Source organism: Rhinichthys klamathensis, unplaced genomic scaffold (assembly GCF_029890125.1).
Source record: "Rhinichthys klamathensis goyatoka isolate OS25496 unplaced genomic scaffold, OSU_Roscu_1.1 h1tg000082l_1, whole genome shotgun sequence".
Lineage (NCBI taxonomy): Eukaryota > Metazoa > Chordata > Actinopteri > Cypriniformes > Leuciscidae > Rhinichthys > Rhinichthys klamathensis.
Window position 1 is genome coordinate 2,809,500 of NW_026606624.1, and position 12,671 is coordinate 2,822,170.

At 36.9% G+C, this 12,671-nt stretch overlaps 1 protein-coding gene across 2 annotated transcripts in view; it reads left to right on the plus strand.

Annotated features, from left to right (window-relative positions):
- The window catches only part of skib (v-ski avian sarcoma viral oncogene homolog b), a 34,776-nt gene extending 24,883 nt beyond the window's left edge, over positions 1-9,893 (plus strand). Inside the window, exons 2-7 of one of the 2 annotated variants that reach the window (XM_056251454.1) lie at positions 5,094-5,207; positions 5,699-5,793; positions 5,941-6,221; positions 6,431-6,702; positions 7,559-7,789; positions 7,953-9,893. In XM_056251454.1, the coding sequence (XP_056107429.1) occupies positions 5,094-5,207; positions 5,699-5,793; positions 5,941-6,221; positions 6,431-6,702; positions 7,559-7,789; positions 7,953-8,174 (1,215 nt within the window). In that variant the 3' untranslated portion in view covers positions 8,175-9,893. Of the gene's footprint in view, positions 1-5,093; positions 5,208-5,698; positions 5,803-5,940; positions 6,222-6,430; positions 6,703-7,558; positions 7,790-7,952 lie in introns of both variants that reach the window. The other variant, XM_056251453.1, reaches the window with a different exon arrangement.
- Positions 9,894-12,671: the final 2,778 nt, after the last annotated feature.

A 12,671-nucleotide genomic window follows, 5' to 3' on the forward strand; every position in this document is an offset into this window, starting at 1 on the left:
CGCCTCTTCCTCCTCTTCCTCCTCCTCCGCCTCTTCCTCCTCCTCCTCCGCCTCTTCCTCCTATTCCTCCTCCTCTCCCTCCTTCTCCTCCTCCTCTCCCTCCTCCTCTTCCTCCTCCTCCTCCTTCTCCTCCTCCTCCTCTTCCTCCTCCTCTTTCTCTTCCTCCTCCTCCTCGACCTATTGCTTATAATTTCTCTGTGGATCCATTGTTCCAAAACTCAGTAAACTGATTTTTATCTTTTATAAAAGATTGTATAACCTTTTATCTATCTATTGAAGGATATGACTGATGTGTGTTTAATTTTGACTCTTAGTGTTTTCACCTGGGTAATTGTGTGCTAACTGAGCTGAAGCTGAGCTGACTTGAGTGAACAATATTGAATGCTAGTGCTTTATAAATGACCACGGGTTGTAGGCAATGAGAAATGAAGGGATTTGTGTGTAGAGTTTTGCTGTGACAGTTCAACAAATCTGACTAATGTGTCAAAACAGGGGAATAGTGTTCATAGTTCAGTGAAATGGGTGTGCTTTTTGATAAATGGCATTATGGTTTTGAAATTTTAGTTCAAAAGCCTGGTTATAGTGTTTAAGCAATCGAGAAAAACTGTAATGTTGGATACTGAAAGGGATAGTTCACCCAAAAATGAAAATTTTGTCATTACTGTATTTCATTGAGTTTTATGCCCACTCAGGATATCTGCCAGCCCACCCCTTTTGCTTCCAAGAACCAAGCCTGTTTTTTAGTTTTATTTTTTTATTTATTTAGACAAAGTAGTGTATGATTTTAATATCTGCCATTTATTGTTTATCCGCCATAACAAGAATAATGAATTTGATTAATTAATTGATTCCTGGAAAACCAACGGTTAGATATGCACGTTTCATCCATGTATGTTTGCCGTAAAGCGCTCCTTTAAAACATGCCTTCAAAGAAATCCTACACAATAGGCAGTTGAAAGGGCATAGGATTGAATGGCCACTTTAAGAGTAAGCCGTACTTGGCCTTCAAGTATACATTCCTGCTGCTTTGTGTTTCCTCTGTGGTCCTGCTCCTCGAACCCGCCCACTCACATTCAGGAACCAGACGCTCCGAGTTCCCACAGGGCCATCAGCCAAAGCAAACTACAGAGAGGAAATGTGGCCCTCACTCACTCTTTCAATCACTCACTCATGTGCTCCATCAGTAATGGAGCCTGTGTTCGCGCGTTTTTTCATTTGCTCAATAAGAATATACAGTATGTTACATTTGATCTTGCATAAATATTTTATCTGTATTCATGCTGTAGTGTAATTCTTAGTACTTTGCAATAACCTAATTTAGAATTCTTCAAAATTTTATAACAAATAGAGATGCCGTTTATTAGACTGTTGGTTTGAGTCCAGATGTTATACATGTCCTAATCTGCAACCACACAAACACAATCTCCATTATGTGTTTGTGTGGTTTTGCCAAGCTGTTTGAGACCGTCTGCCCTGCATGTGTGTCACGAGGCCACGCTTTTGATGTGGTGGTGAGTGATGGCCATGTCACGGCTGCCCTGCATTTTAGATCAGCGGACGTTGCATCAGCGGCTCCCTTGTGGTGTCTGGGAGGGTGCACAGTCAAAGACTATTATGTCTGGGACGCCCTGGTCTTCCTGGAACTCCAGACCTCAGGGAAGGAACAAACACAGACAGACGCTCTTTGTTGGGTCTGCAGTGGTTGTTCAACCCTTGAGTCATGTTTTGACTTTACCCATCCGCATTTTTTGAAGGGGGAAAAAAACAGTGCTTTCCTTTGCGCAAGGCAGGCAGGTCTCCAGACTTAGGAAGGAGGGAGGAACTGTCAATTACTGTTTGATTATGGTTATTTTCAGCATGTCACCCATCACAATTTACTTGCAAACATTTCCAAAATATTCAACATTATAATTGGATATCAGATATCACTATGCTCAAAAATGACCAATAATATATATATATATATATATATATATATATATATATATATATATATATATATATTATAGGGCTGTCAAATGATTAATCGTGATTAATCACATCCAAAATAAAAGTTTTTTTTACATAATATATGTGGGTGCACTGTGTATAATTATTTTGTATATATATAAATACACACACATGCATGTATATTTAAGAAAAAAATATTATTTTTATATAAAATATTTATATTTATATATAATATAAATTATATATAAATCTTTATACAGTATATACATGAAAATATTTCTTAAATATATACAAGCATGTGTGTGTATTTATATATGTAAAATAATTATACACAGTGCACCCACATATATTATTATGTAAAAAAAACTTTTATTTTGGATGTGATTAATCACGATTAATCATTTGACAGCCCTAATATATATATATTTTTAAAATATTTGAATTAGAATACCTTTCATCACAGAAAAACTGATATAAATATGTGTCTTTAATTTAAAGGGATAGTTCACCCAAAATTGAAAATTCTGTCATTAATTACCCTCATGTCGTTCCACTTTAGATCTTTTTGATTAAATCTGAGAGCTTTCTGTCCGTCCATAGACAGCTATGCAACTACCCCTTTGCCGAATTTAGGCTTTTATTCACATGTAAACACGTTTGCTTGATGTGCGAGAACCAATGAGGTCCATGTTACGCAGCACGTTTCATCTTCCGCAAGAACCAATGAGTTTTTTTCTCATGCTCAAGCAGGTTCGTTTGGTTGAGATTGTGTTTATGTTCGCTGATCAGTGATTTATGTGAATGAAAGCTTAGATTAAATGTTTATCATATAAATTGATTGAGTCTCTTCAGAAAATTTGGACTAATCCGCTCAATTCATATGGATTAGTTTTACGATCTCTTTATGAACTTTTTAAAGCGTCAAAGTTACGCAACTATGTCAATGGAGGGACAGAAAGCTTTCAGATTTCATCAAAAAGATCTTGATTTGTGTTCCGAAGATGAACGAAAGTCTTAGCAGCTACGGGTTTGGAACATGAGGGTAAGTAATTAATGACAGAATTTTCATTTTTGGGTGAACTAATGCCGCGTTCCAGGCAACCTGTAACCCGTGTTTTTCCAACTCGTAACTGGGAGTACATCGTTCCAGGCAAGCTGTAACCAGTGTTTTTCCAACCTTATACCCGTGAAAGTGCACTGGAACGGCAGTCAAACCCGTGACTTCCCACCCGTGAATTCGTACTAGATCGATGTACTCCCAGTTACGAGTTGAAAAAACACGGGTTACAGGTTGCCTGGAACGCGGCATAACTTATCCCTTCAAGTACCAGTTCCTGGTTCAATTCGAATCAAATCAGACACAATACAACTGAAAAGCGATTTGCCGTTTGGTAAGGAAGTCAGTTGGCTTTAAATAATACTGACAGTAGTCTTTTTTCAAATTGCAAATTAGCAAGTTCCAGAGTTTTGTAAATTTATTTTCCTCTTTCCCTGTTGCTGTTTAAAATATTGTAGCAATTTTTGTCCCATTTAAAACCATTTTAATCAATTTAAGCCCTGTCAGGTGGATTTAAAAGAGATATGTGTTGGCTAGGCTACCAACGTTGGTAACACTTTATTTTAAGGTGCTTGTAATAAGCAGTAATTAACAGTTAATAAGACACTTATAAGACCTTATAAGATGCATATAAGATGCATAGAAGCATTAACTACTTCATATAAGGGTTAATTAAAGGTCCAGGCCCTGAAGAGATCAGGGAAACTACTCCCTCTTGGGAAGGTCAAATTTTAAGGGACTGGGAGTTTGTGTTACCATTTATGTTTGTTCGGCTGTTCTAAAAGTGCAATGTATTGATACTTGAGAAATTTATTATTTAATTTAATTTATTTATTATCATTAGTTAATGCTTATATGCATCTTATATGCATCTTATAAGGTCTTATAAGTGTCTTATTAACTGTTAATTACTGCTTATTACAAGCACCTTAAAATAAAGTGTTACCCTAACGTTATGCCGTAGATGTTATAAGTGGAGAAAATAATATTCTTTACAAGGTATTTTTTATTTATAATATTAAAAGATTATACGTCCTCTATCGTTCTATGCCCATTTAAATATTTCAGAAAGTGTATTGAATCGTAAGAGGCTGCTCTCTAAGCCGCTACACTCATCATGAAGAGTCCTTGATCACCATTTACTCCGCGCTATTCTACTCTGCGCTCTCAGAAAATAAGTGTGCTTTGTGTATTCCTTGCGTGTGTGTGTGTTTCTCGGCTCCAAGGCCCACGTTCAGTTACCGACCGTAAAGTCGTCATTGAAGCTGGACGTGGAGGCAAGTGTGTATTAGCATGAGTCAGATCCGCATTGAAAGAACCCTACAAACAGCCATGGTCACATAACGCGTGCTCCCACGCCTTGTGATAACAGGTTTGTTATTATAGTTCGCTACTTAAGATCGGCACAGTGAGCGTGTGAATACACTGTGAATATAATAGAACTACAAGATTAATTTTTTTTTTTTTTTTACTAACGTTACAAGATTCCTGTCACCACCATATGATGAGACAAATCTAGCGCGGCATCTCCCCCTTGTGTCCCATTATAGTCAACGACTCTTTAGTCCCTGACCTCGGTTATCCAGTCATAATTCTCACCCAGGTGGTGTTTTTCAGCCAAAAGAACCACGTTTACTCATTGTGAACCATTTTTCTATCAGCACCTCTTTCATGACTTTATCCTCTGCTAACTTTCACACTGACTCTGGTTGTCAGGATGCTCAGGTTACGGGGGTGTTTTAAATTCCTGAACTTGAGTCAGAAAGACACAGGTTTGGGCAAGTCGTTGGTACGTCAAAGGTAAACGCATCCTGGATCTGACATGCTGAAACCTGAGGGCAAAGGGGAGGGATTTCTTATGGTCATACTCTCTTTTTTCAGGAAGCCTTTTTAGTTGTATGAATGCATGTAGTGTTTGGTTTTTATTTGTACTGATGCTATATTTACCCTGATTTCTCTCAGATATTTGCTGAGAGCTGTAAGTCGGTTCGACACCTACATGGTCAAAGCTCTACCTCAGTGCTGGAGTCTTGCCTTCAGTGTTTTTTATCATCTCATAGAGTGTGTGTGTGTTTTTATGTTTCAGGCGTACAGTCCCATTCCCTCCAAAAAGTCCAAACATGACCGCTCAAGATCCCCATCAGTGGATAAAGAGAAGCAAGCTGATTGGCTACAGTCTCTGACTGCATCTGCTAATAAGGTAGATTTGTATTGTCTTGTTTCCTTAATGAAATACATTATCCGCATAATGATAGATATATTTCGTGATTCATATTTTGTGGTTTCAAAACTATTATATCTTTCGTTTAAAACAATTATCAATTTCATATATTTATTTTATTTAGTTGTTTTGTTTGGTCAATTTTCACACTTGTTTTCATTTTCACACTCTGAGTCTGAGCATAGTTGAACCAACCCATAGACCTCCGGATTATGAATTAAATGAAAAGTTACTCTTCAAAATTATCAGCATTTATTATTTTGGCTATTTTATCTAGGCATCATAGATAATGAAGTTAGGGATGCTAGTATTTAAATTCTTTACTATTTTGTCTAAATAAATGAAAAACAAATGCACAGTAAAAACTAAACAATTAAATCAATACTGATGAATTGTCTATATTGGTCAATAGCTGACAATATGATACTTCTTGCGTCCCTAATTAAACGGTCTTATTTTTCTCGGTTTAGGATCTTAAGCAGCTCCAGTTCAAGCAGAGACCTTCAGCCTTCAGGCCCTGGTCTCCCAGAGTTCCCTCTGCTGAGCGAGAGACACCTAGCCACAAGTATGAGAGGTGCGCACATGTAAACATTCTGTGATTATACCATGATAGCATTAATATAGCCATAAGTAATTAATTCATCTCCACTGCATCAATACATTGCTTTGATTGAGACATTTAATTAATGTCTCCTTTTCCTGTGATATTCAGACCACTTGCTAAAGGACAAGACAGCCTGGCAGTTCCAAATGTATCTCTGCCCATTGCCACATTTAAAAATAATGAGCAGCCACCGAACCATTTCTCTCACCCCACCGAGACCCACAACACAAGCAAGACAGAGAGCTCCAGGCCAAGAAAGAGGTGGCCATCTGCAGAGAGACAATCACAGCCGGTGACCAAAGCCTCTCTGCCCACTCCAGTAGTCAGACAGCGTCCTCAGGAGAACGAGGACTCAGACGCAGAAATCGAGGTTGACAACTGTGGTGAAGGTAGGATGTGAAAAAATCAGTTAAATATATCTGCATCTTGCGAAAACAATTGATACATCCATGTTTGGTAGATAGTACACTATTATGATACATGTAAACTGATTAAAGCTTAAAAGAGTATTTTTGCAATATCTGGCAACACCATTTAGATTGAGAATGAAATAAATATTGCACTTTTATTTCACTGCTGTATTATTCTGTTATTTTAGGTACTGTCTCTTGTTCATTGATGTCCCCTCCATTTACAAATGGCATTGGAGTGATGAACCTCAGCGCTCCCAGTACTGCAGAGGTGCATGATGGGAGGGTGAGACTAGGGGCGAGCCCTTGCTCTGAGCTGGAAGTCCTCAAGCAGACACTCTGCAGTGACCTGAGCTCTAAGGAGGCCAGAGAGAAGTTCCTCCAGGAGATCATCCGCATGAGAGTGAAGCAAGAGGACAAGCTAGCCGCCGCTCTGCAAGCCAAACGCAGCCTTCAGCAGGTACTTACTGCGAGCTCCCAAAGGCTGGAAAACTGCCATTCAGAATATCATTTCAACCTGGAAATCAACAAAGGTTTAAGTTTGTTTGTTTTTTCAAACCAAAGAACGACATTAAATAAAGGACAAAATATTCCATTACAAATGTTTAAATACTAAAAATAAAAAATAAATATTTTTAGAATAGTTTTGAATATTCTGAATTTAGAATAATCAGTGTAGTTGTCAATTAAAACTATTGAAAATAGTTCTTGGTAATTTGTAAATAATGCTAAAATGAAATAAAATATAAATATTAGATGAAAAACAAACTTTTAAAAAAATATAGAAATTTTGACTTGGCCATTAACTGAAATAAACTTTAAAAAAAATATAGAAATGTTGACTTGGCCATGAACTGAAATAAATCAATAAAAAATTAAAGCTAAAGAGAAATGTTAAAACGAATAAAAATAACAAAGTGACTAAAATCTAAACTAAAATTAAAATACTATAAAATAGTACATAAATACTACAATAATACTGCTCTGCACTATTTCTAGGTCGATAATCAAATAAGCAAATTTATAATCGCTATTTGATTTGGTTGAGATTGTGTTTATGTTCGCTGATCAGTGATTATAATATGTGGATGAAAGCTTAGATTAAATGTTTATCTTATAAATTGATTGAGTCTCTTCAGAAAATTTGGACTAAACCGCTTAATTCATATGGATTAGTTTTAAGATCTCTTTATGAACTTTTTAAAGCGTCAAAGTGGTAGTTTGTGTAGTGGTAGTTAATTTTGATAATCAAATAGCGAATTGCTTTGTAAACGTGTGTGCTGTTCTTCAACAATAATATTGCCTGTCGTTCACAGGAGCTGGAGTTTGTCAGGGTGACTAAGAAGGGCAGGCTGAGGGAGGCCATTGAGGCAAAGCGGAACCTGAGGAAGGAGATTGAGCGCCTCCGTGTGGAGTGTGAGAAAAAGGTGCGAGACGCCAACGAGTCCTGCGGCAGGCTGAAGAGGGAGCTGGACAGGGAGAGACAGCTCCGGGTGTGCGATAAGGGCTGCGAGGCAGGACGTTTGAGGGCCAAGTATTCCTCACAGGTGAGATTCGGATCATCCATACATTTACACTGTGAGAGAGCAGGGTGAGTTAAAACAGAAGCTTTTGGACGCCACTGTGAATAATAAAGTATAATGACAAATAGGATGTGCACAAAATTTGCTCTGGAAAATGACTTCCAACATCTCTTTTTCTCTCCATCAGATTGAAGATCTGCAGATGAAGCTCCAGCAAGCAGAAGTGGACCGTGAGCAGTTAAGAGAAGACCTGCTGAAGGAGCGGGACGCCCGGCAGAATCTGGAGAGGGTCGTCAAAGAGCTTCAGGAACAGCTGGGCCACAAAGCAGAGACGGAGGGACACGCCATCGCAAACACACAACCGACAGAGGGAGAGAAGAAAGAAATGAGAGCTGAAGATGTATCTTAAACATTTAGAGTAATGTGTTCAATGTATGGCTGAGGATGAAGACTTTGATTTGAGGACGAGTAGAGGACGCCTCTAAAGCCAACGTATTCATGAAAAAAGTTCTGGATCACAGGAAAATGGTCATGATTAACAATCATCTTACAGTGTGCGTTTACCAAAACCAATGGAAACTGTAACCATAAATCATGAACTCAAGTAACTGGAAAGAAGTTTGGTCGCTCCTCGATGGGAGGACGTTCAGAGACGGTGGCATTGCGTGTAACTGACTCGCCTTCAGTTAGCTTCTTTAAGCTAATCTAAGGAATTTATTTTGTTATAAGCTATTTAAATTTTTTGCAAAGATACTTGAAAAATATTTGGGAAACAAATGTGTTTTCTATTCACATTACATTGACAGTAGCAGGTGAACAACCTGTTAGTGCCGCTGATACTCTGTAAACTAGAAAGTGTTACAAGCCAGAATTATACTTGCTACACAGGTGTTGTCATTACAAGGTTTTGCTCGCTTTTATTTCACCTTTTTTTCGCTGTTGTATCGAAATAGTTTGCATGAGCGACAGTGCTATGGGTGCAGCAAAGCTTTATTATAAACCTACATTCAAATGAGCTTTTTAACTTTGTATTTTGAATTACCATGTACTTAAAACCCTATAGTATTGGCAATGATCAATATGGGCTGAATCCTACCATCTGTCCTAAACTTCAATATCAAGTATTATACTTTACTTACCAGTTTTCACTATTTTTACCAGTCCAGACGAGGGCATGACATTGATCACTCCATGCTCCGTTTGATGGTGAAATTAATGTTTTTTGTTCAGAATCAGAATTATACTCGTGTGACAAACATCCATTTTTAGTCACTGGTTTAAGGTAAAAAATTAATAAATAAAAATGCTGTTAATGAAAATAACATTTCTACTTATATAGAAAACAAGGATATATATTTTTTTACTTTCTACCAAAAAAAGAATTGCACTTTTAAGAAAAGATAGTTGTATTGTGTATTTGAAGCCCTCTGTTTTTTTTAGATCTCAGACATCAAGTATTGAATAAAAAAGTTTTCATACATTTGTTACAGATGTGAATACCACTTAAACATAAAAAACTATGTAAATATGATAGCTTGCTTTACACTTCACTCTAAATGCTTTTGCTCCAAAACCAATAGACTTTATGTATGAAATAATGTAACACGAAAGTGAATTTCTCCTATCATATTTTCAACTAGAGGGCATTTACTGTATAAAATCCTTATGTAATAATATTAACAAAAATCTTAGATCAATATATTTCTGAATAATTTCAGTCCCTTTGGAAATCACTTTATATAATTACCAAAGCAAAGTTTCACATTCTGAGAATTCTGGTTGATAAATCAGAAATGTGACTGATGAACTGTAAAGAATATTTGCTGAATTTATAAAAAAAACTTTTATCTTCATTACCCCTGTCTTGAATAAACCTGCAGTAATACATATTCTAACCTCTCCATCGCTCTATTTATTCTGGGTACATTTTTACTTCCCCTTCTATATAACGAGATCCGTATGCTTGCCTATGTCAGTTTTTAACCTCTTGATGTTTTTATGCGTCACACTTGAGATATGCATTGTGTTCAGGGTCTTGTCATAGTTTTGGTTTTGATGTGGGTCATTTTCTTTACTTGTTTTAATGTTCCCCCACGAATAATAACATCATTAAACAGAATCAACCATTCGTCTCGTCTTTTCTGATATTCTTTGCTACGTTCAGTAATTAGGATTTTATCAATTTAAAGCAACTATAGAGCCCAGATTTGATAGATTTGAGGCATTTTAAAATGTTTTTATTTTATTTATGTATTGTTTGTATCTGTCAGGATAAAATTAGAGTTTACCCTGGTTCATAAGATAAGATCAAAATATAAATTATTTTTTAAGAGCAGTTAGCCCTAATTCATAAGATTTATATATATATATTAGGGCTGTCAAATGATTAATCGTGATTAATCACATCCAAAATAAAAGTTTTTTTACATAATATATGTGGGTGCACTGTGTATAATTATTTTATATATATATAAATACACACACATGCTTGTATATATTTAAGAAATATTTTCATGTATATACTGTATATAGATTTATATATAATTTATATTATATATAAATATAAATATTTTATTTATAAATAATATTTTTTTCTTAAATATACATGCATGTGTGTGTATTTATATATATACAAAATAATTATACACAGTGCACCCACATATATTATGTAAAAAAATATATATTTTGGATGTGATTAATCGTGATTAATCATTTGACAGCCCTAATATATATATATATATATTTTTTTTGATAATTTGTGTTTTTATAAGAACAGTTAACACTGGTTACGAATTATAAGATTACATTACTTTAATATGAAGTTAACCAAAGTAAGAACATTTGTATTTTTGATAAGTATTTTTATAAGAACAGTTAACCCTGGTTCATAAGATATTATTAATGACATGATTATGTATATCTTATATATATATATATATATATATATATATATATATATATATATATATATAAGAACAGGTAATACCCTGGTTCATAAGACAGATTTTTTTTTTAACTCATCAGTTAACACAGGTTACAAATTATAAGATTAAAAAAGATATAAATAATTTTTATGAACAGTTAACCATAGTATATAAGAAAAGATCAAATATATTTATAATATGTATTTTTATGAGAACAGTTAACCCTAATTCATAAGTTAGTGCTGCCAAATCAATTGATCGCAAAACATTTTTGTAAACAAAATCTTTTATGTAAGATGCGATTAATCGTTTTGACAGCACAAAAAAATCTAATATTTATATCATTTGTATTTCTATAATTTTATTTTACAGTTTATATATGTCACGGATTCAGCCAGCAGGGGGTGCTCCACCCACTCGTTCACAATCACCTGAGTTTTAACCTGCCCCACCTGTCACATCACAATTAGGAGTCCTACAAATGCACACAGTTCAACAGATTCTACTCTATCTTTAAAAATCACAATGGAACCAGGAGCTCCTGATCCGTTTGCTGAACCGGTACAAACTTTCTGACAGTCACTACTTCCTCCAATCCTTCTTCGTCAGTCACATCAGCCAGTCCCATGACCCAATCAGCGCCCTTCTCTGGAGCGGTGGAGGATTGCAGTGGATTCCTGTTGCAATCTTCATTGCAATTTGAGATGCAAGCTCCCTGTTTTCTAACAGACAAAGCCAAGATCACCTATATTATATCACTCCTACTTATGCAAGCGAGTTGAACAAGGTCGCCTGAATCGAGGCCGCCTACTGATAGGGTCTTTCTCCAGATCTGGGAATTGATCAATGATCAAACCATTGTCGTTATCCTTTCCCCTGGTCTCAGCAGCTCTGGAACAACTGAGAGGCACTCGCATCTTCTCCAAGCTGGACCTGCTCAGCGCCTACAATCTCATCCGAATACGGAAGGGGGAAGAGTGGAAAACTGCCTTCATCATACCATCAGGGCACTATGAGTACCGGGTTATACCGTACGGGCTGGCAAACTCACCTTCCGAGTTCCAAGGCTTCATGGATGAGGTGTTCCGGGACATGCACCAGAGATTCGTCATCTACATCGTTGATATCCTTATTTATTCCTGGAACCTGGCTGAACATCGCCACCATGTTGCGCAAGTCCTTCAGTGTCTCAGACATTTCTAACTCTACCTGAAGCTGGAGAAGTGCGAGTTTTATCCCCCATCTGTCCACTTCCTGGGTTACATCATCGACGGATGCGGCATTCAGATGGACCAGGGAAAAGTACAATCAGACTAAGATTGGCCACAACCCTCTTCAATCAAAGAACTACAACGATTTCTAGGCTGTGGCAATTTCTACCGTAAATTTGTCAACTTTAGCCAAATTGCCTCTCCCATAACCTCATTACTCCGTTACCCGCCCAAGTCTATGTACTGGAGTCCAGCTGCCACGGAAGCTTTCCAACAACTGAAAGAAGCCTTTTGCACCACTCCCATTCTTAAACACCCCAATCCAAATCTACCCCTAATTATGGAAGTAGACGCATCCACCAGTGGTGTGGAGGCAGTGCTATCTCAGCGGCTGGGGGAATCAGCCCAGAACTACAACATCCGTAATCGTGAGCTCCTCACTATCAAGCTAGCCTGCTTTGACGAATGGAGACATTGGCTGGAGGGAGCAAAACACTTGTTTCTGGTAATCACAAATCACAGTAACCTGGAATATCTACAGAATGCACGTTGTTTGAACCTTCGTCATCAGCAGCAGCAACCAAAAGAGATAAACCTGCTCCGTTGGGAGGTCCTGAGGGACGCACTTACGTTCCATCCATCCTGCACATCTCATGGACTCAGCTCAGACTGCCCTGTTGCAAACTGAGTCCTCGATTCATAGGCCCAATCACCATCCAACCCCAAATAAACGGTGTAACGATTTTATCCACCATACAAAATTTTACCCAC